This window comes from Pseudophryne corroboree, chromosome 4 (genome assembly GCF_028390025.1).
Source record: "Pseudophryne corroboree isolate aPseCor3 chromosome 4, aPseCor3.hap2, whole genome shotgun sequence".
Classification (NCBI taxonomy): Eukaryota; Metazoa; Chordata; class Amphibia; order Anura; family Myobatrachidae; genus Pseudophryne; species Pseudophryne corroboree.
The window spans coordinates 613,283,849-613,309,721 of NC_086447.1; the positions used below are offsets into that span (position 1 = coordinate 613,283,849).

At 48.4% G+C, this 25,873-nt stretch overlaps 1 protein-coding gene across 4 annotated transcripts in view; it reads right to left on the reverse strand.

Moving 5' to 3' along the window:
- Positions 1–25,873, reverse strand: part of TMEM181 (transmembrane protein 181) — a 236,698-nt gene that overhangs the window by 143,940 nt on the left and 66,885 nt on the right. For 3 of the 4 annotated variants that reach the window (XM_063917643.1, XM_063917644.1, XM_063917645.1), the window contains one exon: positions 1,838–1,941. The exons of the other annotated variant lie outside the window; for it this stretch is intronic. In XM_063917643.1, the coding sequence (XP_063773713.1) occupies positions 1,838–1,941 (104 nt within the window). The remainder of the gene's footprint in view (positions 1–1,837; positions 1,942–25,873) is intronic. 4 annotated transcript variants of the gene reach the window in all.

Below are 25,873 nucleotides of genomic sequence, written 5' to 3' on the forward strand. Positions count from 1 at the left end.
TTTCCCTTATAGCATCTTTTTTATATATTTCTAACGCCAAATTAGTGCCCCCCCTCTCTGTTTTAACCCTGTTTCTGTAGTGCAGTGCAGGGGAGAGCCTGGGAGCCTTCCCTCCAGCCTTTCTGTGAGGGAAAATGGCGCTGTGTGCTGAGGAGATAGGCCCCGCCCCTTTTTCGGCGGCCTCGTCTCCCGCTCTTAACGGATTTTGGCAGGGGTTAAATATCTCCATATAGCCTCCGGAGGCTATATGTGAGGTATTTTTAGCCAAAATAGGTATTCATTTGCCTCCCAGGGCGCCCCCCTCCCAGCGCCCTGCACCCTCAGTGACTGCCGTGTGAAGTGTGCTGAGAGGAAAATGGCGCACAGCTGCAGTGCTGTGCGCTACCTTTAGAAGACTGAGGAGTCTTCTGCCGCCGATTCTGGACCTCTTCTTACTTCAGCATCTGCAAGGGGGCCGGCGGCAAGGCTCCGGTGACCATCCAGGCTGTACCTGTGATCGTCCCTCTGGAGCTGATGTCCAGTAGCCAAGAAGCCAATCCATCCTGCACGCAGGTGAGTTCACTTCTTCTCCCCTAAGTCCCTCGTTGCAGTGATCCTGTTGCCAGCAGGACTCACTGTAAAATAAAAAACCTAAGCTAAACTTTTCTAAGCAGCTCTTTAGGAGAGCCACCTAGATTGCACCCTTCTCGGCCGGGCACAAAAATCTAACTGGCTTGGAGGAGGGTCATAGGGGGAGGAGCCAGTGCACACCACCTGATCGGAAAGCTTTACTTTTGTGCCCTGTCTCCTGCGGAGCCGCTATTCCCCATGGTCCTTTCAGGAACCCCAGCATCCACTAGGACGATAGAGAAAAGCACATGCATACTGAGCTATTCGTATCTTATGTGTACTGGAGGGGTCACAGGGGTCAAATTGAGTGCACACTATTAGGTAGATCAGAACTGTTGTACCAATCAGTCGAATGATCGCAAAGGTGGGTACTGAGCGTAAGCCTAAGCTTACTCAAAACGACCGCTGCAACACCTCAGCCGGGGCCAGGAAATATGCATCGGAAGACCTCGGACTCGTCCCACCCCCAAACGCCACAGCACGTCAATCATGCTGTGGCTTTGGTGCACCGGGTGCGATTTTGCACGCAGATGTCTCATCAGGTTTGCATACAACTCTGACTCAAGCCCTATGCTGGTGGCACAGCCATCAATATGAATTTTATAGTTTTGATTGTTTAAAAAATAAAATTACAGACATGAAACAAACAAATCTATCTTGTCACCAAGATAATGCCTTTTCCAGCCTGGTGACAGTTCTGCACCTCTTCCATTTCAGATTATTGGGAAGGGAAAAGACAGCAAGACACAGACTTGAGGAATGCATTACATACACAAAACCAGAGAAGGGGTATTAACTATATAATCACAGAATGGACATTGGACATGCCAGAATATTTCTGGTAATTACAATTATTTCATTAAAAAAACATTATGTGGACTCAAAAAAATTCATAATATTGAAGATCGTAAGACTGCAATAATAGTAGGACTCAATGGAAACTGCACCATTTAAATATCGGGCACAAACACGCTCAGAAGTGTCTGTTTTACAAACCAACTCTTTGTAAATAAACCCCATGGTCTGAAAGGAAGTGACTGCAACCCTTCTGCTATAAAGACCACAGCAGACAGGTACATTACTGGTGGGTGATCTGGTCCTTTACTCATGTCCGAATATTATGATTTGCAGCATATAAAGTGACGGATAAAGCAATCCCCATTAGACAAATTTTTACATATAGACTGAAGATGGCAATATAATTAAAAAACAAAATAGTTACACTTACCAGCAATCCCAATAAAAAGGGTTAACCCAAAGCATATAAAAAACCCAACAAAAACCAACACAAAATAACGCTTTGAGAGGGTGTATAGGCGCATTGGTGCCAACCTGTAAAAAAGAGAAACAATAAATCAATAAGTGACATTTTAATTACAACATAATTATTTAAAGCAGCAATTTAATTATCTTCCTTTATTACTGTGCTCCATATGTACTGGCACAATTGCTTTTGAACATCAGTATAAGTATAATAATAAGCATACCTGCTCGTTGTGAAAAGTCTACTTCCAGAGTATAAGTTAGTTATTAACATGTATATTTTTATACAGCGTTGGGAGAAAATAGTCCTACACAACACTGTACCCTTCTCTCCGTCTCATACATGCCTTAGCACAAGAACATCAGTAAATAGAGAGAAAAGGTATAGTCTAAGCATGCAATAACTATATACAGTAGCAGTCAAAAGTTTGGACACACCTTCTCGATTCAATGTTTTTTTTTTAATTATTTTAATTATTTTCTACATTGTAGATTAATACTGAAGACATCAAAACTATGAAAGAACACATATGAAATTATTTTGTAAACAAAAAAAGTGTTAAACAAATAAAAAATAGGAATTTAGGGGGACATTTACTAAGCAGTGATAAGAGCGGAGAAGTGAGCTAGTGGAGAAGTGCCCATGGCAACCAATCAGTATTGAAGTAACATCTATAATTTGCATACTATAAAATTATACAGAGCTGCTGATTGGTTGATGGGGCAACTTCTCCAATGGCTCACTTCTCCGCTCTTATCACTGCTTAGTAAATGTCCTCCTAAATACCTACCGGTAATTCCTTTTCTCCTAGTCCGTAGTGGATACTGGGGTCTTGTACTTTAGTACCATAGGGTATAGATCGGGTCCACTGGAGCCTGGCACTTTAAAACCTTTTAGTGTGTGCATGTGTGTGCTAGCTCCTCCCCTCTATGCCCCTCCTACCAGACTCAGTCTAGGAAAACTGTGCCCGAGGAGAAGGACATAATATGAGAGAAGAACAATACAACAGCGGTGAGGCAACAAGTCAACACACAACCAAAAACGAAAGGAGGGCGCTAACCAGAACAGAGGATAGCAACACCAACCTAACCAGGATAGCACAGCTATCCCAACAACATAAGGGACCACAAAGCCGGTCCAACCAAACACATACACAGGTAAGCAGGAATGAAGCACTGAGGCAAGCGCCCAGTATCCACTACGGACAAGGAGAAATGTAATTACCGGTAGGTATTAAATTCCTATTTTCTCTTACGTCCTAGTGGATACTGGGGTCTTGTACTTTAGTAACATGGGGAAGTCCCAAAGCTCCCCAACGGGTCATCCTTGGCAAAGTTATCGAACCTATAGAATTCAACAAACGTGTTTGAACCAAAGTTGCAGCTCGGCACAATTGAAGGGCCCATACACCCCAGGGAGCCATCCAGGAAGACCCCACCGATGTCGTCGAGTGGGCCTGAATAGACGTCGGCAAGGGCCGCCGAAGTATAGGCCTGCTGAATGGTAAACCTGAGCCAGTGAGCAATAGATTGCTTAGAAGCCGGTCGACAAATCTTGGAGACATCGTAAAGGACAAACAGCGAGTCATATTTCCGATGACGGGCTGTCCTTTTAACATAAATCTTCAGAGCCCTGACAACATCAAAGGACTCAGGACCAACGGAAGTGTCAAACAACACTGGGACCACAATAGGTTGATTCACATGAAAATCTGACACCACTTTCGGCAAAAATTGAGGACGGGTCCTAAGTTCCGCCCTGTCTGCATGAAATATCAAATAAGGGCTCTTACAGGATAAGGCCCCCAATTCAGAGACAAGTCTGGCAGACGCCAACGCTAATATCATCACTGTCTTACAGGTGAGAAATTTTAACTCCACCCTATGTAAGGGTTCAAACCAGTCCGATTGGAGAAAGGACAGAACCACATTGTGCCTCCCATGGCTCTGTGGGACCTTCAAAGGGCGGTTGCAGATGAAGAACTCCTTTCAGAAAAGTCTGTACTTCTGGCAACATGGCAAGTTGTTTCTGGAAGAAAATAGAGAGCGCAAAAATCTGGACTTTGATGGAGCCTAACCGTAAGCCCATATCCACTCCCGCTTGCAGGAAAAGTAGAAAACACCAATTCTAAATTCCATGGGAGAAACCTTTCTACCTTCACACCAGGAAAATAGGATTTTGGTACTTACCAGGTAAATCCTTTTCTTTGAATCCATAGGGGGCACTGGAGTACTCTTGGGATATGGACGGCTTCCACCGGAAGAAGGCACTGAATAAATTAATTTTGAGACTACTCCTCCCCTCCATATCCTCGAGCACCTCAGTGTTTTTTACTGAGCCGAACAGGATCGATAGAGAGATTGACAAAAGGAGAATTACATATAACCTCACGGACAACAATAAAGTTGACACAAAACGTAACTGACAACTAAAACAGTTGACACCATAACTGATTAACATTTGTTAAATTTAAACCAGTCGTGAAAGTGTGTTACCATAAGAACCACTGAACTTACTCTAAAACAGGTAAACTGCTCTGGGTGGGCGTCCAGTGCCCCCTATGGATTCAAAGAAAAGGATTTACCTGGTAAGTACCAAAATCCTATTTTCTTTTTCATCCACTAGGGGTCACTGGAGTACTCTTGGGATGTACCAAAGTTTCCCCCGTGGGCGGGAGAGCTGTTTGGCACCTGTAACACCAGGCGGCCAAAGCTAGATGCTGGTGCCGCAAACGTATCAAACTTGTAAAAGCGCACAAACGTGTGCACTGAAGACCAAGTAGCCGCACGGCAAAGCTGTGTCGTAGAAGCCCCACGACTCGCTGCCCATGACGTTCCCACAGAACGTGTGGAATGAGCTGTTACTGATGTAGGTGGCTGTAACCTAGCATGAAGGTAAGCCTGACGTATGGTCAGTCTAATCCATCTGGATAAGGTCTGCTTAGAGGCTGGCCAACCCCTCTTGGCCGCATCATAGAGAACAAACAACGTATCCGTCTTACGAACTGTAGACGTTCGGGATACATAAACGCGTAATGCGCGAACCACATCCAACGTTCCGGAATTTTCTGTTAATACCGGAACTACTATTGGTTGATTGATGTGAAAAGACGACACTACCTTTGGTAGGAAAGCGGGATTCGTCCGAAGTTCCGCTCTGTCATCATGAAAAACTAAATACGGTGACTTGCACGACAAGGCACCCAAATCTGAAACACGCCTTGCCGAAGCTAAGGCTAAAAGAAAAATCGTTTTCCAAGTGAGAAATTTAATATCCACTTGTTGTAAGGGTTCAAAGTAAAAGGACTGTAAGAAATCTAAAACCAGATTCAAGTCCCATGGCGCTGTAGGTGGAATGAATGGAGGCTGTACCCTCAGTACACCCTGCAGAAACGTATGTACCGACGGCAACAAAGCCAATTTCCTTTGAAAGTAAATTGACAATGCCGATACCTGCACCTTTAGTGTGGATAGACGTAGTCCTCCATCTAACCCCATCTGTAAAAATAACAAAAAACGGGATAATTTAAAAGATGATGTCGGAAACCTCCGAGCTTCACACCAACCTATATAAGTACGCCAGATTCTGTAATAATGAGCTGCCGTAACCGGCTTCCTAGCTCGTATCATGGTTGGAATAACAGACTCAGGAATGCCCTCTCTTCTCAAGATGGCTTTTTCAACAGCCACCCCGTCAAACGCAGCCGCGCTAAATCGGGGTAAAGGAACGGACCCTGTTGTAACAGGTCCGGACGTAGTGGGAGTGGCCAAGGATCGTCTGCGAGTAGTCCGAGGAGATCCGAGAACCAAGTTCTCCGAGGCCAATGAGGCGCTATTAGTATGACTGTGACGGACCCTCTCTTGATCCGTTTTAGCAACAGCGGGAGCAGCGGAAACGGTGGAAACAGATACACGAGGCTGTACGGCCACGCGGCTGTGAGAGCATCCACCGCCACTGCCTTTGGATCTCTCGTTCTGGACACATATCGTGACACCTGATGATTGTGGCGGGATGCCATCAGATCCACCTGAGGGTAACCCCACCTCTGGATCAACATCTGAAACACTTCTGGATTTAATGCCCACTCTCCTGGATGAAAATCCCGACGACTGAGAAAATCTGCCTCCCAGTTGTCCACTCCCGGAATGAACACTGCCGACAATATCACCTGGTGATATTCGGCCCATCTGAGGATCCAAGCTACTTCCCGCATTGCCATGCGGCTTCTCGTTCCTCCCTGTTTGTTTATGTATGCGACCGCCGTCGCATTGTCTGACTGCACCTGAACAGTCTGAAAACGAAACATGTGCACTGCTTGTCTTAGCGCATTGTAAATCGCCCGGAGTTCCAGGACATTTATAGATAGCAATCTCTCGTGATCTGCCCAGAGGCCCTGGAGCCGATAACTCTGAACTACAGCTCCCCAACCTCTGAGACTCGCGTCTGTTGAAAGAATTATCCAATTCCCGACGCCGAACCGTCTCCCTGCAGATAGATTGTGTATCTTTAGCCACCAGAGAAGAGACACCCTGACCTGTGGCGACAATCTCACCCTGTGGTGAATCTGCAGATGTGAGCCCGACCACTGTGCTAGCACCTCCAGTTGAAACGGACGTGAGTGAAATCTTCCGAACTGAAGTGCTTCGAAAGCCGCCACCATTGTGCCTAAAAGGCGAATGCACAAATGTACTGAGACTGTGCGTGGCTTGAGCACTAATTGTACCAGATGACGAATGACCTGTACTTTTTGTTGTGGTAGGTAAATTTTTTTGATTTACTGTATCGAAAATCATCCCTAGGAATTGAAGTCGTTGAGACGGAATTAGCTGTGATTTCTTGAAACTGACTATCCAACCGTGCTGAACTAGTACATTGTACGTTAGCAACGCATGCTGGAGAAGCATCTGTTGAGACGGAGCCTTGATGAGTAGATCGTCCAAATACGGAACAATTATTACTCCTAGGGACCTGAGATGAGCTATCATCACGGACATCACCTTGGTGAATACCCGAGGCGCTGATGAGAGGCCAAACGGCAGAGCCTGAAACTGGTAGTGGTCTCGCCTTATTGCAAACCTTAAGAAACTCTGATGAGGTGGCCAAATCGGAATGTGTAAGTACGCATCTTTGAGATCCAGCGCAATCATGAATTCCTGTGGCTCTAAACCTGCAATTACTGACCTGAGAGATTCCATCTTGAATCTGTAGTAAGTGACGTATTGATTGAGACCCTTTAGGTTCAATATTGGCCTGACTGAGCCATCTGGTTTTGGTACCACAAACAGACTGGAATAATAACCCTGCCCCTGTTCCTGCACAGGGACCGGAATCACGACTGCAGCATTCAGCAGAGACTGAATGGCCACCTGCAGAACTGCTTTCTTGTCGTCCGACACAGGCAGTCCTGTCGTGAAAAATCTCCCTGACGGAAGACAATCGAACTCTATTTTGTAACCCTCTAACACTAAAATGCGGATCCACCCATCTGTGGACGTCTGAAGCCACGCCCCCTGAAAGCTCTGAAGGCGTGCTCCCACAATTGGAGATCCGAGATGGGCTGGGAGCCCGTCATGCCACTGGCTTGTTAGTGGTCTTAGCGTCTTGACGACGTGCATTGGATTGTCGGGCACCACGTCCCCGACCTCTTCTACCAAGCGTGACCGCTCCTGTGCCCCGCCCACGAAAGGGCTGAGTTCTAAAGGATTTGAACGCCGGACCAGAATATTTCCGTTTAGGTACAGTTGTAGGCGATGGAAGAAACACAGACTTTCCTCCTGTAGCCTCAGAAATCCATCTGTCCAATTCGGGACCGAAAAGCTTCTCGCCATCGTAAGGCAATGCCTCTATACCTTTTTTAACCTCCGCCTCCGCTTGCCAAGAACGTAGCCAAAGTGCTCGTCGTGCTGTGACTAGCGATGAAGAAAGGCGAGAAGTAAGCTGACAGACGTCAGTAGAAGCTGTACATAGATATTCAGCAGCTTCCCAGATTTGATCCGCGAGAAGTATAAGATGGTCATCCTGTAGAGCCGACTTGAGCTCTTTTATCCATACCATTAATGCTTTAGTAACCCAAATGCCAACCAACCCAGGTCTCAGCAACACTCCTGCTGCTGTATACATGGACTTTAGCATAGATTCTATTTTACGATCTGCAGGGTCTTTAAGCGTAGTAGCAGTTGGTACTGGTATGGTTAACTTCCTTGTAAGTTTAGATACGGACGAATCCACCCATTCTCCCATGTAGCTGTCATGGACTCTGGAAACGGGTAACTCGATTTAAATCTACGAGGTATAGAAAACCATTTATCCGGATTCTTCCGTGTTTCCAGTAACATTTTATTAAGAGATTCCGAAACAGGAAAACACATCGGAGATCTCTGTCGTTTAGTAAAGACTACCTCATCGTTCGTCAGGGGCTCCTCAGTTTCCGTAAACTCCAGCGACTGACGCACTGCTCTGATGAGATTATCAATGCCTGGGCTGTCAAAATCGTCACTATCTGACTGTTGGTCTATTTCGCCCTCCTCATACTCATGTTCAGTGAGGTCTAGCATCGCAGAAACTGGCAAATTATTAGGAAAAGGAACCTTATCCTTTCCACCAAAGGTGGACCTTTGACCAGATTGAGACTCCTCTGGTAACTGAAACGGTCTCATTTTAAACTCAGATCTTGCCGCCTCCCTCTCTTCACGAGAGGCGGCCAACTCTGATTGCAAACCAACTAATACATTTGCAAGCATAGCCCATGGAGGGTCCGGAGACGAACCTGGCTTTAATTCTGGAGTGGAAATCGTATTTGTAGCTGTATTAATAACACATACTGTACATGTGGTGGATCCATCAGGCAACACACTTTTACAGACATGACAAGAAAATTGTTTCTTAGATTTTGCTGGTGTCTTACTCATTATGAAGACAGACAATACAAACTACACACAGACAGTTTGCACGACTCAGTAATAACACTAAGGTTCTTTGTATATTATCAGGCAAGTGCAGTGCACGCCAGCAAAAAGAAAACTGATCCCCAAATTCCCCTAATACCCCTCTTAAGTAGAGATGTAATATAGGAATCCTGGAACAGACAGGAGAAACATTAAGTATGTTAATACCAAATTTTCCTTTAAAGCTTAATACTGCTAATGTGTCTCCCCCCCACCCCCACGACCCCGTGTACAGCAGCGGGTCGGAGGCACCGTGGGACACACCGCATAGAGCCGTGTGAGCGGCCTATACCTGCGTAGCCAAGGCAGCGGGGAACTCATCGGCTGCAGCGGGGAACTCATCGGCTGCAGCGGCGCTGGGAGCGGCGGTCAGCGGGAGCAGAGAGCGTACTGCATAGAGCCGTGGAGCGGCCTATGCACACGCGCTCCAGGTCCAGAACACACACAGCATAGAGCCGTGGAGCGGCCTATTCCTGTGTAGACAGGCAGCGGGGAACCATCGGCTGCTGCGGCGCTGGGAGCGGCGGTGAGCGGGAGCAGAGAGCGTACTGCATAGAGCCGTGGGGCGGCCTATGCATACGCGCTCCGGGCCGTAGGATAACACACAGCATGGAGCCGTAGAGCGGCCTATACCTGTGTAGCCAGGCAGCGGGGAACTCATCGGCTGCTGCGGCGCTGGGAGCGGCGGTCAGCGGGAGCAGAGCGTACTGCATAGAGCTGTGGGGCGGCCTATGCACACGCGCTCCGGACCGCAGGATAACACACAGCATGGAGCCGTAGAGCGGCCTATACCTGTGTAGCCAGGCAGCGGGGAACCATCAGCTGCTGATGTGCTGGGAGCGGCGGTCCGCGGGAGCAGAGAGCGCACTGCATAGAGCCGTGAAGCGGCCTATGCACACGTGCTCCGGGCAGCGGCAATGTATCTAGGATGCGGCGCTGGTCCTCCATCTAACCCTAGCGTGATAATGCGCTCAGTCCCCAATACAATCACTCAACAGTGGGGCGGCAGCGTAAGCTGACCGCCCCTCTCAACATACCTGGACAGTAACAAGGTCTATGACGGGGCTTTTCATTCAAGCTCCGTCCAGCTTCTTGCAGGCAGCCAGCACGTGGTGTGAGGGAGCTCTTTACAGAGAGGTCCGACACTCACAGCTGCTCTCAGCAGCTTCCACTATCCCTGACCCACGCCTCTCAGAAGGGGGGAAAGGATGTGGCAATCATTTAAGAAAAAAAAAAAAAATAAACTTAGAAAAAAATTCCAAGACTTGTGGACGAACTCCACTATGCCTTCTAACTGTGTCGAGCACAGAAAAAACACTGAGGTGCTCGAGGATATGGAGGGGAGGAGTAATCTCAAAATTAATTTATTCAGTGCCTTCTTCCGGTGGAAGCCGTCCAGTGACCCCTAGTGGATGAAAAAGAAAAACACTTTTTCCAGATACGATGATAATGTTTTGACGTCACCATCTTCCTGACCTGGACCATGGTGGAAATGACTCAGGTGGGAAGACCTTTTCTAGCAAGAATTTCCCTCTCAACTTCCAAGCCGTCAAACGCAGCCGCTGTAAGTCTGGATAGACGATCGGACCTTGCTGAAGATCGTTTTGGAGCGGCAGAGGCCAGGGATTCTCCAGAGCCATGGTCAGGAGGTCCGAGTACCATGCCCGTCGAGGCCAATCCGGGGCAATCAGAATTACTTGAACGCTTTCCCTTCTTAGTCTTTTGAGAACCCTTGGGATTAGCGGTAGAGGAGGGAAAACGTAAACAAACTGGTACATCCACGGAGTCATCAGCGCATCCACTGCAACAGCCAGCGGATCCCTCGTTCTGGAACAGTAACGGCATAGCTTCTTGTTGAGTCGAGAAGCCATCAGATCTTTCTGCGGACAGCCCAACCAGTGAATTAACTGTTGAAACACCTGGGGATGTAGGCCCCATTCCCCCCGGATGGAAGCCGTGCCTGCTGAGGAAGTCTGCTTCCCAGTTGTCCACTCCTGTAATGAATATGGCTTAGATGGCCCTTGCATTAGCCTCTGCCCAGAGGAGGATCTTTCACACCTCTTGCATAGCCGCCCTGCTTTTTGTTCCCCCTTGACGGTTTATGTACGCCACCGCCGTGGCGTTATCCGACTGAACCTGGATCGCCTGATCCTTTAGGAGATGAGAAGCCTGTAGAAGAGCATTGTAAATTGCCCTAAGTTCCAGGATGTTTATTGGCAGAGCAGATTCCTGTCTGGACCATATCCCCTGGAACTGGGCCCCCTGGGTCACAGGCCCCCTACCCCGGAGGCTGGCATCCATTGTCAGTAGAATCCACGAGTGGATATTGAAACTCCTGCCTTCTAACAGGTGAGGAACTTGTAGCCACCATAATAGAGAAATCCGGGCACTCGGAGATAAGGTCACTTCCGGATGCATGTGAAGGCGAGACCCCGACCATTTGTCCAGCAAATTCAGCTGAAATGTTCGGGCATTAAATCTGCCATATTGGATTGCCTCATAAGCAGCCACCATCTTGCCCAGTAATCAGATACCCTGCGAGGACTGAGCACCAAGCGAAACAGAGTCTGGATAGTCAAGGCCTTGCCCATCGGGAGAAACACCTTTTGAGACACTGTATCCAGTATCATACCCAGGAACTGAAGACGTTGGGTCGGTTCCAGGTGAGAGTTCTGAAAATTTAGGATCCACCCATGATCCGTAAGCAGACGAGTCGTCAGATCGATGCTGTGTAGCAGACGTTCCCTGGACACAGCTTTTATCAGAAGATCGTCCAAGTAGGGGACTATGTTTACTCCCATCATGTGCAGTTGCAGCATAATTTTCGCCATGACCTTGGTGAAGACCCTCGGAGCTGTGGATAATCCGAATGGTAAGGTCTGAAACTGGAAATGGGCGTCCAATATGGTGAACCTGAGGTAAGCCTGATGAGGGGGTCACATGGGAATGTGTAGGTAAGCATCCTTGATGTCCAGAGACATCAGGAACTCCACCACTGCCTGCAGGGATTCCATCTTGAATTTGAACACCTGAGATACGGTTTCAGAGACTTCAGGTTCAAGATGGGGGACACCGAGCCATCTGGTTTGGGAACAACAACAAAAAGACTGTAGTAAAAACCCTTGTTGTGTAAAGGAGGAGGTACTGGGACCACTACCCATGTCTGCAAAAGTTTTTGAATAGCCTCTTGCAAGGTAACTCTTGCTGCGGGTAAAACTGGTAAGCCCGACTTGAAAAATCTGTGAGGAGGGAGCGTCTGAAATTCCAGCCGGTATCCTTGGGAAATGAGATCCCTCACCCAAGTATTCCGGCAGGACTCATGGGCGAAGTGTTGAAGGCGAGCACCTACCTGAAAGTTGCCTTGCTGCTGGGGCCAACCGTCAGCACGGGATCCGGTGGTCTGGTCCAGGGAGACAGCAATTGCAGGTTTGCGGCACTTACCACGAGATCCTCTGGAAGTGGTGGAGACTCTTCGGCCCCTGCCTCTGAACCTTGCCACACAAAAGGACTGCAAGGAGGGTCCTGTGTACGGCAGATAGGTAGACTTACCCACCGTTGCTTGGGAGATCCATTTATTTAATTTGTCTCCAAACAAGGCATCACCTGTAAAGGTAAGATTTTCTACAACATTTTTGGAATCAGCGTCAGCTGACCACTGATGTAACCACAGAGCTCTGCGTGCCGAAACAGCCACAGCAGTAGTGTGGCCATTAATCTTACACAACTCCTTAATAGCCTCACTCATAAAATTTGCAGCATCCTGTATATGTTGCAGCAGAGTAAAAACCTCATCCCGGGGTAGAGTCTCTAAACCAGAGGTTCTCAAACTTGGTCCTCGTGGGCCCACACAGTGCATGTTTTGCAGGTCTCCTCACAGAATCGCAAGTGAAATAATTAGCTCCACCTGTGGACCTTTTAAAATGTGTCAGTGAGTAATTAATACACCTGTGCACCTGCTGGGTTACCTGCAAAACATGCACTGTGTGGGCCCACGAGGACAGAGTTTGAGAACCTCTGCTCTAAACCGTCAATAACGTTATCAGACCACTTGACTATCGCCCTGGAAATCCACCCACAAACAATAGTGGGGTGTTGTGCAGCTCCTGCCGCCGTATAGATTGCCTTGAGCGTGGTCTCAACCTTACGGTCAGCTGGCTCTTTTAGGGATATAGCCCCTGGCACCGGCAGTACCAATTGCTTAGACAGTCTGGACACAGACATATCGACTGATGGGGGGGGGGTTTCCCTTACCTTCCTGTCCTCATCAGGGAGGGGAAAAGTAGTTAAAAACCTCTGAGGAATTTTACATTTTTTCTCAGGGTTTAACCATGCTTCCCTGGCCAGGGAGTTTAACCCTTTAGACACAGGAAAAGTTGCGGAGGTCTTTGGTTTAACATTAAAATACAACTCCTGATCCGGCTCTGACTCCTGATCCGGTATGTGAAGAGCCTTTCACACAGCAAAGAGGGACAGAGAGCTGTCCTCATCCATATCATGATCATTATCTACATCAGGCTGATCAGAATCAGACTGGAGCACCCGTGGCAGTGAGAGTTTATGTGAAACCACTAGATGGGGCTGAGAAGCCTTCTTGGTATCTGCTGCCTTGGCCAAACAATCAATAGAATGATTCAAAACCTGTCTCTCTGTTTTAGCTGCAGCTAATTCTGAATTAACATTCTGAATCATGCTTTTAAAGCTATCCAGCCAGTCAGGTGCCTGTGAATTGTGTCCTTGTGGAGATAGGGAACATTTTTCACACGAGTGATCCCGCTGAAGACGGGGTTGAGTTACAGGCAGTACACATAACCTTGTCCACATACATCCTTCACAAATGTAAGACAGCGCAGCCCACTGACCAAACACCTCCACACAGATCCTAAAGAGCCAGTGAAGTGACACTGAATAGCGGACACCAGCACACAGAAAAACTATGTGTATGACCTGATAACAGTGCAGCGGCGCTACCGCTGGAGTGCCTCCCCCTGTCTATGACCCCCTGGTACCAGTACAGATTCCTGTAGCAGCGTGGGTCTCTGGAGGAGTAGCGTGTATGCAGCCGTGATCCGCAGCAGCAGGAAATGGCGCCTTCCCGCATCAGGTCCCGCTCTGAGAAGCCCCGCCCCCTGTAATGGCGCGCGATCCCTGATAGAGAGTTTATACTGGCTATGTCAGAAAAACATTAGAAATGTATACACAAAGCCTTTTGTGACAGTGATCACTGAGGGGCAACAGCCCGCTACCAGTTTGTCTGTGGCGGGCAGCGCAGCTCTGGGCCCGTGACCATTGCGCGACCTGCTGTCAATACTGCATCGGGGACCCGCTTACCGCTGACTATCTTCGGCATCTGTTAGAGGGTGGCGGCTAGCTGCTGGAGTGGGCACACATACTAACGATCTGTGATCAGTACCTCAGGAGCTCAGTGTCCTGTCTCCTGGAATTACGAACAATTAACCCTCAGGAGGTTGGTTTGGTCCCCCCTCTAAGTCCCATGAAGCAGGTAGCCTGGTTGCCAACCAGATCTACCTGAAAATAATAAAAGTAAAAAAAAAATCTCTGGAGCTCCAGAGAAGTGCTCCCAGCTCCTTGGGCACATTTTTATAAACTGAGTCTGGTAAGAGGGGCATAGAGGGGAGGAGCAAGCACAGACATGCACACATTAAAAAGCTTTTAAAGTGTCAGGCTCCAGTGGACCCGATCTATACCCCATGGTACTAAAATACAAGACCCCAGTATCCACTAGGACGTAAGAGAAATATGTTTTATATTTTAGATTCCTCAAAGTAGCCCCCTTTTGCTTTGATGACAGCTTTGCACACTCTTGGCATTCTCTCAATCAGCTTCATGAGGTAGTCTCCTGGAATGGTTTTCCAACAGTCTTGAAAGAGTTCCCAGAGGTGCTGAGCACTTGTTGGCTGCTTTTCCATCACTCTGCGATCCAACTCATCCCAAACCATCTCAATTGGGTTTAGGCTGGGTGATTGTGGAGGCCAGGTCATCTGACGCAGCACTCCATCACTTTCCTTCTTGGTCAAGTAGCCCTTACATAGCCTGGAGGTGTGTTTGGGGTCATTGTCTTGTTGAAAAACAAATTATGTTCCCAGTTTGCACAAACCAGATGGGATGGCATGGCGATGCAGAATGCTGTGGTAGCCATGCTGGTTTAGTGTGCCTTGAATTTTGAATAAATCACCAACAGTGTCACCAGCAAAGCACCCCCACACCATCACACCTCCTTCTCCATGCTTCACAGTGAGAACCACACATGCAGAAACAATCCGCTGACCTTCTCTGCGTCTCACAAAGACATGGCGGTTGGAACCCAAAATCTCAAATTTAGACTCATCAGACCAAAATACAGATTTTCCACTAGGCTAATGACATTCCTTGTGTTTCTTATTCCAAAGAATGCTCATCTTCTTGTTGTTCATACTCAGTAGTGGCTTCTTCACAGCAATTCGACCATGAAGGCCTGATTCACGCAGTCTCCTCTGAACAGTTGATGTTGAGATTTGTCTGCTACTTGAACTCTGTGTAGAATTTATGTGGGCTCTAATCTGAAGTGCTGTTAAGTAGCAGTTCCTGAGGTTGGTAACTAATGAACTTATCTTCTGCAGCAGAGGTTACTCTTTGTCTTCCTGTCCTGAGAGCCAGATTCATCATAGCGTTTGATGGTTTTTGCAACTGCACTTGAGGATACATTTAAAGTTCTTAAAATTTTCCGTATCAACTGACCTTCATGTCTTAAAGCAGGGGTGGGGAACCTTTTTTCTACAGAGGGCCATTTGGATATTTATAAAATCCTTCGGGGGCCATACAAGTCTGCTCCCGCGCGCCAAAAAAATGGGTGTGGCCAGTTAAAATGGGACGTGATACACATATGCCCCCAATAGTGCAGTGCCAGATCCACAATTGCCCCCACAGTGCCAGGTATACAAATGCCCCTCACAGTGCCAGGTATACAGATGCCCCCACAGTGCCAGGTATACAAATGCCCCTCACAGTGCCAGGTATACAGATGTCCCCACAGTGCCAGGTATACAGATGTCCCCACAGTGCCAGGTATACAGATGCCCCCACAGTGCCAGGTATACAAATGCCCCTCACAGTGCCAGGTATACAGATGTCCCCACAGTGCCAGGTATACAGATGTCCCCACAGTGCCAGGTATACAGATGTCCCCACAGTGCCAGGTATACAGATGCCCCTCACAGTGCCAGGTATACAAATGCCCCTCACAGTGCCAGGTATACAGATGTCCCCACAGTGCCAGGTATACAGATGTCCCCCACAGTGCCAGGTATACAGATGTCCCCACAGTGCCAGGTATACAGATGTCCCCCACAGTGCCAGGTATACAGATGTCCCCCACAGTGCCAGGTATACAGATGTCCCCCACAGTGCCAGGTATACAGATGCCCCCACAGTGCCAGGTATACAGATGTCCCCACAGTGCCAGGTATACAGATGCCCCCACAGTGCCAGGTATACAGATGCCCCTCACAGTGCCAGGTATACAGATGCCCCTCACAGTGCCAGGTATACAGATGCCCCTCACAGTGCCAGGTATACAGATGCCCCCACAGTGCCAGGTATACAGATGCCCCCACAGTGCCAGGTATACAGATGCCCCTCACAGTGCCAGGTATACAGATGCCCCCACAGTGCCAGGTATACAGATGCCCCCACAGTGCCGGGTACACAGATGCCCCCGTCCCCCCGTGCTGCTTGCCGTTCCTTTCGGCGGGGACACGGAGGAGAGCGCGGCTGTTTGGCGGCGGCGTGTAGGACTTGAAACCAGCCGCCGGTTCGAGAGCCAATCAGAGCTCGCAGACCGGCAGCCGCGGCTCCTGATTGGCTGCCGGTCCGCGAGCTCTGATTGGCTCACGAACCGGCGGCTGGTTTCAATCCCTACATGCCGCCGCAGCCGCCCGGCAATAGCCGCGCTCTCCTCCGTGTGGTGACAGCTGAGACACGCTGCCGCCGGACTGAGCGGCAGCGTGTCTCACTGAGAGGAGCGGGTGGGCCGGACCAAACGGCTTCGCGGGCCTTATACGGCCCGCGGGCCGGAGGTTCCCCACCCCTGTCTTAAAGTAATGATGGACTGTCGTTTCTCTTTGCTGAGTTGAGTGGTTCGTGCCATAATATGGATTACAACAGTAGTCAAATAGGGGTGTCCACTGTGTACTAACCCTACCTCTGCACAACACAACTGCTGGTCTCAAACACTATAAGAAGGCAAGTAATTCCACAGATTGACTCTTGACAAGGCACACCTGGTAATACAAAACCATTCCAGGAGACTACCTCATGAAGGTGATTGAGAGAATGCCAAGAGTGTGCAAAGCTGTCATCAAAGCAAAAGGGGGCTACTTTTAGGAATGTACATATATTGTTTACAAAATAATTCCATATGTGTTCTTTCATAGTTTTGATGTCTTCAGTATTAATCTACAATGTAGAAAATAATTAAAATAAATAAAAAACATTGAATGAGAAGGTGTGTCCAAACTTTTGACTGGAACTGTATGTATAAGTGCACAGATGCCACAGTAATGAGGAGGAACAATTAATTTAAGTCCAGAGTGCATCAAACAAACAATACATGTACAATAAAAGTATATATACAAGACATAAGTGATTTTAATAATTGGGGGGGGGGGGGGGGGGGGAGATTTACGGTATACTCTATTTTTCCATCAATATCTTTGAGATGATTATGGTGCATACTAGTGATCAGGTCCATAATTATAAGGTATGTGTATGCAGGAAGTCTAGGACTAAACGAAATAGGCTCGAACAATACCCAAATACTTTAAAATTCTATTAAATTCACCAGTTCAATAGGTAAAAACAATTTTGCAATACAATCACCAACTAAAGCGGGCCATACATCTACAGCTCAATTTTCCATTCTGCTGATCGGCAGACTCTGACGAACACTGATTTGTCAGGTAGGGGTTTGGTCACCAAATCCCTACATGTAAAAAATCCTAGAGTCGCTGATTCCAATAATTTTTGGATCAGAATCGGCGAATGAAGGATTTCCAACATGTTGGATTTTGCCGATGATCCGGCATCAACAAAAATAAGATTTTACTTACCGGTAAATCTATTTCTCGTAGTCCGTAGTGGATGCTGGGGACTCCGTAAGGACCATGGGGAATAGACCGGCTCCGCAGGAGACATGGGCACTTTAAGAAATAATTTAGATTCTAGTGTGCTCTGGCTCCTCCCTCTATGTCCCTCCTCCAGACCTCAGTTAGAGAAACTGTGCCCGGAAGAGCTGACAGTACAAGGAAAGGATTTTGGAAATCCAGGGCAAGACTCATACCAGCCACACCAATCACACCGTATAGCTTGTGATAAACTTACCCAGGCAACAGTATGAACAACAACAGAGCATCAGTTCAACCCTGATGCAACAATAACATAGCCCTTATTGCAGCAATAACTATATACAAGTATTGCAGAAGAAGTCCGCACTTGGGACGGGCGCCCAGCATCCACTACAGACTACGAGAAATAGATTTACCGGTAAAATCTTATTTTCTCTAACGTCCTAGTGGATGCTGGGGACTCCGTAAGGACCATGGGGATTATACCAAAGCTCCCAAACGGGCGGGAGAGTGCGGATGACTCTGCAGCACCGATTGAGCAAACAATAGGTCCTCATCAGCCAGGGTATCAAACTTGTAGAACTTTGCAAAAGTGTTTGAACCTGACCAAGTAGCAGCTTGGCATAGTTGTAATGCCGAGACCCCTCGGGCAGCCGCCCAAGAAGAGCCCACCTTCCTAGTGGAATGGGCTTTAACTGATTTTGGCAGCGGCAATCCAGCCGCAGAATGAGCCTGCTGAAACGTGTTACAGATCCAGCGAGCCATAGTTTGCTTTGAAGCAGGAGCACCCAGCTTGTTGGATGCATACAGGATAAACAGTGACTCCGTTTTCCTGACTCTAGCCGTTCTGGCTACATAAACCTTCAAAGCCCTGACCACCTCCAGTAACTCGGAATCCTCCAAGTCACGAGTAGCCACAGGCACCACAATAGGTTGGTTCATATGAAAAGATGACACCACTTTTGGCAGAAATTGTGGACGGGTCCGCAATTCTGCTCTATCCATATGGAAAACCAGATAGGGGCTTTTATGTGACAAAGCCTCTAATTCTGACACACGCCTAGCCGAAGCCAAGGCTAATAGCATGACCATCTTCCACGTGAGATATTTTAACTCCACCGTTTTAAGTGGTTCAAACCAGTGTGATTTCAGGAAACTTAACACCACGTTAAGATCCCAAGGTGCCACTGGAGGCACAAAAAGAGGCTGAATATACAGCACTCCCTTTACAAACGTCTGAACTTCTGGTAGAGAAGCCAACTCTTTTTGAAAGAAAATGGATAGGGCCGAAATCTGGACCTTAATGGAGCCCAATTTTAGGCCCAAATTCACTCCTGACTGTAGGAAGCGAAGGAAACGGCCCAGCTGGAATTCCTCTGTAGGAGCATTCCTGGCCTCACACCAAGAAACATATTTTCGCCATATACGGTGATAATGTTTAGCTGTCACGTCCTTCCTAGCCTTTATCAGCGTAGGAATGACCTCGTCCGGAATGCCCTTTTCTGTTAGGATCCGGCGTTCAACCGCCATGCCGTCAAACGCAGCCGCGGTAAGACTTGGAACAGACAGGGCCCCTGTCGCAACAGGTCCTGTCTTAGAGGAAGAGGCCACGGGTCCTCTGTGAGCATTTCTTGCAGATCTGGATACCAGGTCCTTCGTGGCCAATCTGGAACAATGAGGATTGTTCCCACTCCTCCTTTTCTTATTATCCTCAGCACCTTGGGAATGAGAGGAAGAGGAGGAAATACATAGACCGACTGGAACACCCACTGTGTCACCAGGGCGTCTACCGCTATTGCTTGAGGGTCTCCTGACCTGGAGCAATACCTCTGTAGTTTTTTGTTGAGGCGGGATGCCATCATGTCCACCTGTGGCAGTTCCCACCGATATGTGATCTGTGTGAAGACTTCCTGATGAAGTCCCCACTCTCCCGGGTGGAGGTCGTGTCTGCTGAGGAAGTCTGCTTCCCAGTTGTCCACTCCCGGGATGAACACTGCTGACAGAGCGCTTACGTGATTCTCCGCCCAGCGAAGAATTCTGGTGGCTTCTGCCATCGCCACTCTGCTCCTTGTGCCGCCTTGGCGGTTCACCTGAGCCACTGCGGTGATGTTGTCTGACTGAATCAGAACCGGTTGGTCGCGAAGCAAGTGCTCCGCTTGACGTAGGGCGTTGTATACGGCCCTTAGTTCCAGGATGTTGATGTGAAGGCAAGTCTCTTGACTTGACCACAGACCTTGGAAATTTCTTCCCTGTGTGACTGCTCCCCACCCTCGGAGGCTAGCGTCCGTGGTCACCAGGACCCAGTCCTGAATTCCGAATCTGCGTCCCTCTAGAAGGTGAGAACTCTGCAGCCACCACAGGAGTGACACCCTGGCCCTGGGGGACAGGGTGATTAACCGATGCATCTGAAGATGTGATCCGGACCACTTGTCCAGTAAGTCCCATTGGAAGGTCCTCACATGGAACCTGCCGAAGGGAATGGCCTCGTATTATGCCACCATCCTTCCCAGGACTCGAGTGCAGTGATGCACTGACACCTGTTTGGGTTTTAATAGATTCCTGACCAGTGTCATGAGCTCCTAAGCTCTCTCTATCGGGAGATAAACCCTTTTCTGGTCCGTGTCTAGGATCATGCCTAGGCCGTGTTGCCGTTACACTTCCAGAGAAAGTGATACGCTGTTCAGCAACTGCTCTCTTGATCTCGCTTTTATGAGGAGATCGTCCAAGTACGGGATAATTGTGACACCTTGCTTCCGCAGGAGCACCATCATTTCCGCCATTACCTTGGTGAAGATTCTCGGGGCCGTGGAGAGACCAAACGGCAACGTCTGAAATTGGTAATGACAATCCTGTACCGCAAATCTGAGGTACGCCTGATGAGGTGGATAAATGGGGATATGAAGGTATGCATCCTTTATGTCCAGAGACGCCATAAATTCTCCCCCTTTCAGGCTTGCGATGACCGCTCTTAGCGATTCCATCTTGAACTTGAACCTTTTCAGGTATATGTTCAGGGATTTTAAATTCAATATGGGTCTGACCGAACCGTCCGGTTTCGGGACTACCACATGGTCGAATAATAACCCCCTCCTTGTTGACGGAGGGGAACCTTGACCACCACCTGTTGAAGATACAATGTGTGAATTGCAGTTAACACTATTTCCCTCTCGTGGGGGGAAGCCGGCAGGGCCGTCGGTGAGGGGGCATCCCCTCAAAGTCCAGCTTGTATCCCTGATACACAATATCTATTGCCCAGGTATCCAACAGGGAGTGAACCCACTTGTGGCTGAAATTACGAAGACGTGCCCCCACCGGGCCTAGCTCCGCCTGTGGAGCCCCAGCGACATGTGGTGGATTTTGTAGAGGCCGGGAAGGACTTCTGTTCCTGGGAACTAGCTGTGTTGTGCAGCTTCTTTCCTCTGCCCCTGCCTCTGGCAAGAAAGGACGCACCTCGGACTTTCTTGTTTCTTTGTGTTCGAAAGGCTGCATTTGATAATGTCGTGCTTTCCTAGGCTGTGCAGGAATATAAGGCAAAAGATCAGAATTACCAGCTATAGCTGTGGAGACCAGGTCCGAGATCCCTTCTCCACACAATCCTCAGCCTTCCATATGCCTCTTAAGTCGGCATCACCTGTCCATTGCATATTCTACAGGACACGTCTAGCAGAAATCGACATAGCGTTGACTCTAGAACCCAGTAGACTAATGTCTCTTTGGGCATGTTTAATATATATACATATCTTAAGACAGCATCTTTAATATATATATATATATATATATATATATACACATATACACATACATACTAGCGTCGCAATCTCTGCTGATAAGGTACCTGTCCACGCTGCTACAGCGCTATAAACCCATGCCGACACAATCGCCGGTCTGAGTAGTGTACCAGAATGTGCACGCTATCTGCAGGATCCCTGAGGATAGCTGTTAAGTCAGGGCTACCTTTTGGGCAAACGTGACACCCTAGGGGAAGATTCCCATCGTATCCTGGCCCTAGTAGGGAAAGGATACTTCCTGAGAATTCTTTGTGGGAAACTGCAGTCTCTTGTCTGGAGATTCCCGCTCTTTTTCATAATGAGAGGAGGGAAATTTACCTCAGCTTTCTTCCCCTTAAACATGTGTACCCTCGTGTCAGGGACAGATGAGTCATCAGTGATATGCAAATCATCTTTTATTACAATAATCATATATTGAATACTTTCCTGCCCTCTTGGCTGTAACTTTGCATTATCGTAGTTGACACTGGAGTCAGACCCTGTGTCGATATCAGTGTCTATTATTTTGGATAGTGAGCACTGAGAGACTCTGAAGGTCTCTGCGACATAGTGACAGACATGGGTAGATTCCCTGTCTGTTCTCTAATCTTTTGTGCAATAAATTTTCCTTAGCACTTAATTACACATATCCAAACAGGTGTCGGCGTTGTCGACTGAGACACCCCTCACACACACATTTGCTCCATCTCCTCCTTAGGGGAGCCTTTTACCTCAGACATGTCGACACACACGTACAGACACACAACACACTCAGGGAATGCTCATCTGAAGACAATTCCCCCACAAGGCCCTTTGGAGAGACAGAGAGAGAGTATGCCAGCACACACCCCAGCGCTATTAACCCAGGAATAACACAGTAACTTAATGTTAACCCAGTAGCTGCTGTTTATATTGATTTTTGCGCATATTATGTGCCCCCCCTCTCTTTTTACCCTCTTCTACCGTGTATCTGCAGGGGAGAGGCTGGGGAGCTTCCTCTCAGCGGTGCTGTGGAGAAAAAACATGGCGCTGGTGAGTGCTGAGGAAGAAGCCCCGCCCCCTCGACGGCAGGCTTCTGTCCCGCTTAAAAAATAAGAATTTACTCACCGGTAATTCTATTTCTCGTAGTCCGTAGTGGATGCTGGGTACTCCGTAAGGACCATGGGGAATAGACGGGCTCCGCAGGAGACTGGGCACTCTAAAAGAAAGATTAGGTACTATCTGGTGTGCACTGGCTCCTCCCTCTATGCCCCTCCTCCAGACCTCAGTTAGGGAAACTGTGCCCGGAAGAGCTGACACTACAAGGAAAGGATTTGGAATCCAGGGTAAGACTCATACCAGCCACACCAATCACACCGTACAACTCGTGATAACTATACCCAGTTAATAGTATGAATAACAACTGAGCCTCACTGAACAGATGGCTCATAACAATAACCCTTTAGTTAAGCAATAACTATATACAAGAATTGCAGAAAATCCGCACTTGGGACGGGCTCCCAGCATCCACTACGGACTACGAGAAATAGAATTACCGGTGAGTAAATTCTTATTTTCTCTGACGTCCTAGTGGATGCTGGGTACTCCGTAAGGACCATGGGGATTATACCAAAGCTCCCAAACGGGCGGGAGAGTGCGGATGACTCTGCAGCACCGCATGAGCAAACTCAAGGTCCTCCTCAGCCAGGGTATCAAACTTGTAGAATTTTGAAAACGTGTTTGACCCCGACCAGGTAGCAGCTTGGCAAAGTTGTAATGCCGAGACCCCTTGGGCAGCCGCCCAAGAAGAGCCCCCTTCCTCGTGGAATGGGCTTTTACTGATTTAGGATGCGGCAGTCCAGCCGCAGAATGTGCAAGTTGAATCGTGCTACAGATCCAGCGAGCAATAGTCTGCTTAGAAGCAGGAGCACCCAGCTTGTTGGGTGCATGCAGGATAAACAGCGAGTCAGCCGTCCTGGAAACATAGATTTTCAGGGCCCGGACTACATCCAGCAACTTGGAGGCCTCCAAATGAAACGCTGATACCACCTTAGGGAGAAATTGGGGACGAATCCTCAATTCAGCCCTGTCCCTATGGAAGATCAGATAAGGGCTTTCACATGACAAAGCCGCCAATTCTGACACACGCCTAGCCGAAGCCAAGGCCAAATATATATGACCACTTTCCACGTGAGATACTTCAACCCCACGTTCTGAAGTGGCTCAAAACAATGTGATTTTAGGAAACCCAACACTACTTGAGATCCCAAGGTGCCACTGGAGGCACAAAAGGGGGCTGAATATGCAGCACACCCTTAACAACGTCTGAACTTCAGGCAGCGTCTTTCCTAGCCTTTAACAGCGTAGGAATCACTTCATCTGGAACGCCCTTTTCCGTTAGGATCCGGCGTTCAACCGCCAAGCCTTCAAACGCAGCCGCGGTAAGTCTTGGAACAGATAGGGCCCCTGCAGTAACAGGTCCTGTCTGAGAGACAGAGGCCATGGGTCCTCCGAGATCATTTCTTGTAGTTCTGGGTACCAAGTTCTTCTTGGCCAATCCGGAACTACGAGTATAGTTCTTACTCCTCTCTTACTTACTATCCTCAGTACCTTGGGTATGAGAGGAAGAGGAGGGAACACAAACCGACTGGTACACCCACGGTGTCACTAGTGCGTCCACAGCTATCGCCTGAGGGTCTCTTGACCTGGCGCAATACTTTTTTAGCTTTTTGTTGAGGCGGGACGCCATCATGTCCACCTGTGGCCGTTCCCAACGGTTCACAATCTGCGTGAAGACTTCTGGATGAAGTCCCCACTCTCCCGGGTGGAGGTCGTGCCTGCTGAGGAAGTCTGCTTCCTAGTTTTCCACACCCGGAATGAACACTGCTGACAGTGTTAGCACGTGATACTCCGCCCATCGGAGAATCCTTGTGGCTTCTGCCAACGCCATCCTGCTTCTTGTGCCGCCTTGTTGGTTTACATGGGCGACAGCCGTGATGTTGTCTGACTGAATCAGCACCGGCTGGTTTTGAAGCTGGGGTTCTGCTTGCCTTAGGGCATTGTAAATGGCCCTTAGGTCCAGAATATTTATGTGTAGGGAAGTCTCCTGACTCGACCATTGTCCTTGGAAGTTTCTTCCCTGAGTGACTGCTCCCCAACCTCGGAGGCTTGCATCCGTGGTCACCAGGACCCAGTCCTGAATGCAGAATCTGCGGCCCTCGAGAAGATGAGCACTCTGCAGCCACCACAGCAGAGACACCCTGGCCCTCGGGGACAGGGTGATCAGCCGATGCATCTGAAGATGCGATCCTCACTTGACTAACAGGTCCCACTGAAAGTTCCTTGCATGGAACCTGCCGAAGGGAATTGCTTCGTAAGAAGCTACCATCTTTTCCAGGACTCGCGTGCAATGATGCACAGACACCTGTTTTGGTTTCAGGAGGTCTCTGACCAGAGATGACAACTCCTTGGCCTTCTCCTCCGGGAGAAACACCTTCTTCTGTTCTGTGTCCAGAAACATGCCCAATATCAGCAGACGCGTCGTAGGAACCAGCTGCGACTTTGGGATATTCAGAATCCAGCCGTGCTGTTGTAGCACTTCCTGAGATAGTGCTACTCCGATCAACGACTGCTCCTTGGACCTCGCCTTTATAAGGAGATCGTCCAAGTACGGGATAATTATAACTCCCTTCTTTCGAAGGAGTATCATCATTTTGGCCATTACCTTGGAACACACCCACGGTGCCGTGGACAGACCAAACGGCAACGTCTGGAATTGGTAATGGCAGTTCTGTACCACAACCTTGAGGTACTCCTGGTGAGGTGGGTAAATGGGGACATGTAGGTAAGCATCCATGATGTCCAGTGACACCATAATATCCCCCTCTTCCAGGCTTGCAATAACCGCCCTGAGCGATTCTATTTTGAACTTGAACTTCCTTATATAAGTGTTCAAGGATTTCAAATTTAGAATGGGTCTCACCGAACCGTCTGGTTTCGGTATCACAAACATTGTGGAATAGTAACCTCGTCCCTGTTGAAGGAGAGGAACTTTGATTATCACCTGCTGGAGGGACAGCTTGTGAATTGCCGCCAGTACTACCTCCCTTTCCTTGGGAGTAGCAGGCAAGGCTGATTTGAGGTAACGGCGAGGGGGAGACGTCTCGAACTCCAGCTTGTATCCCTGAGATA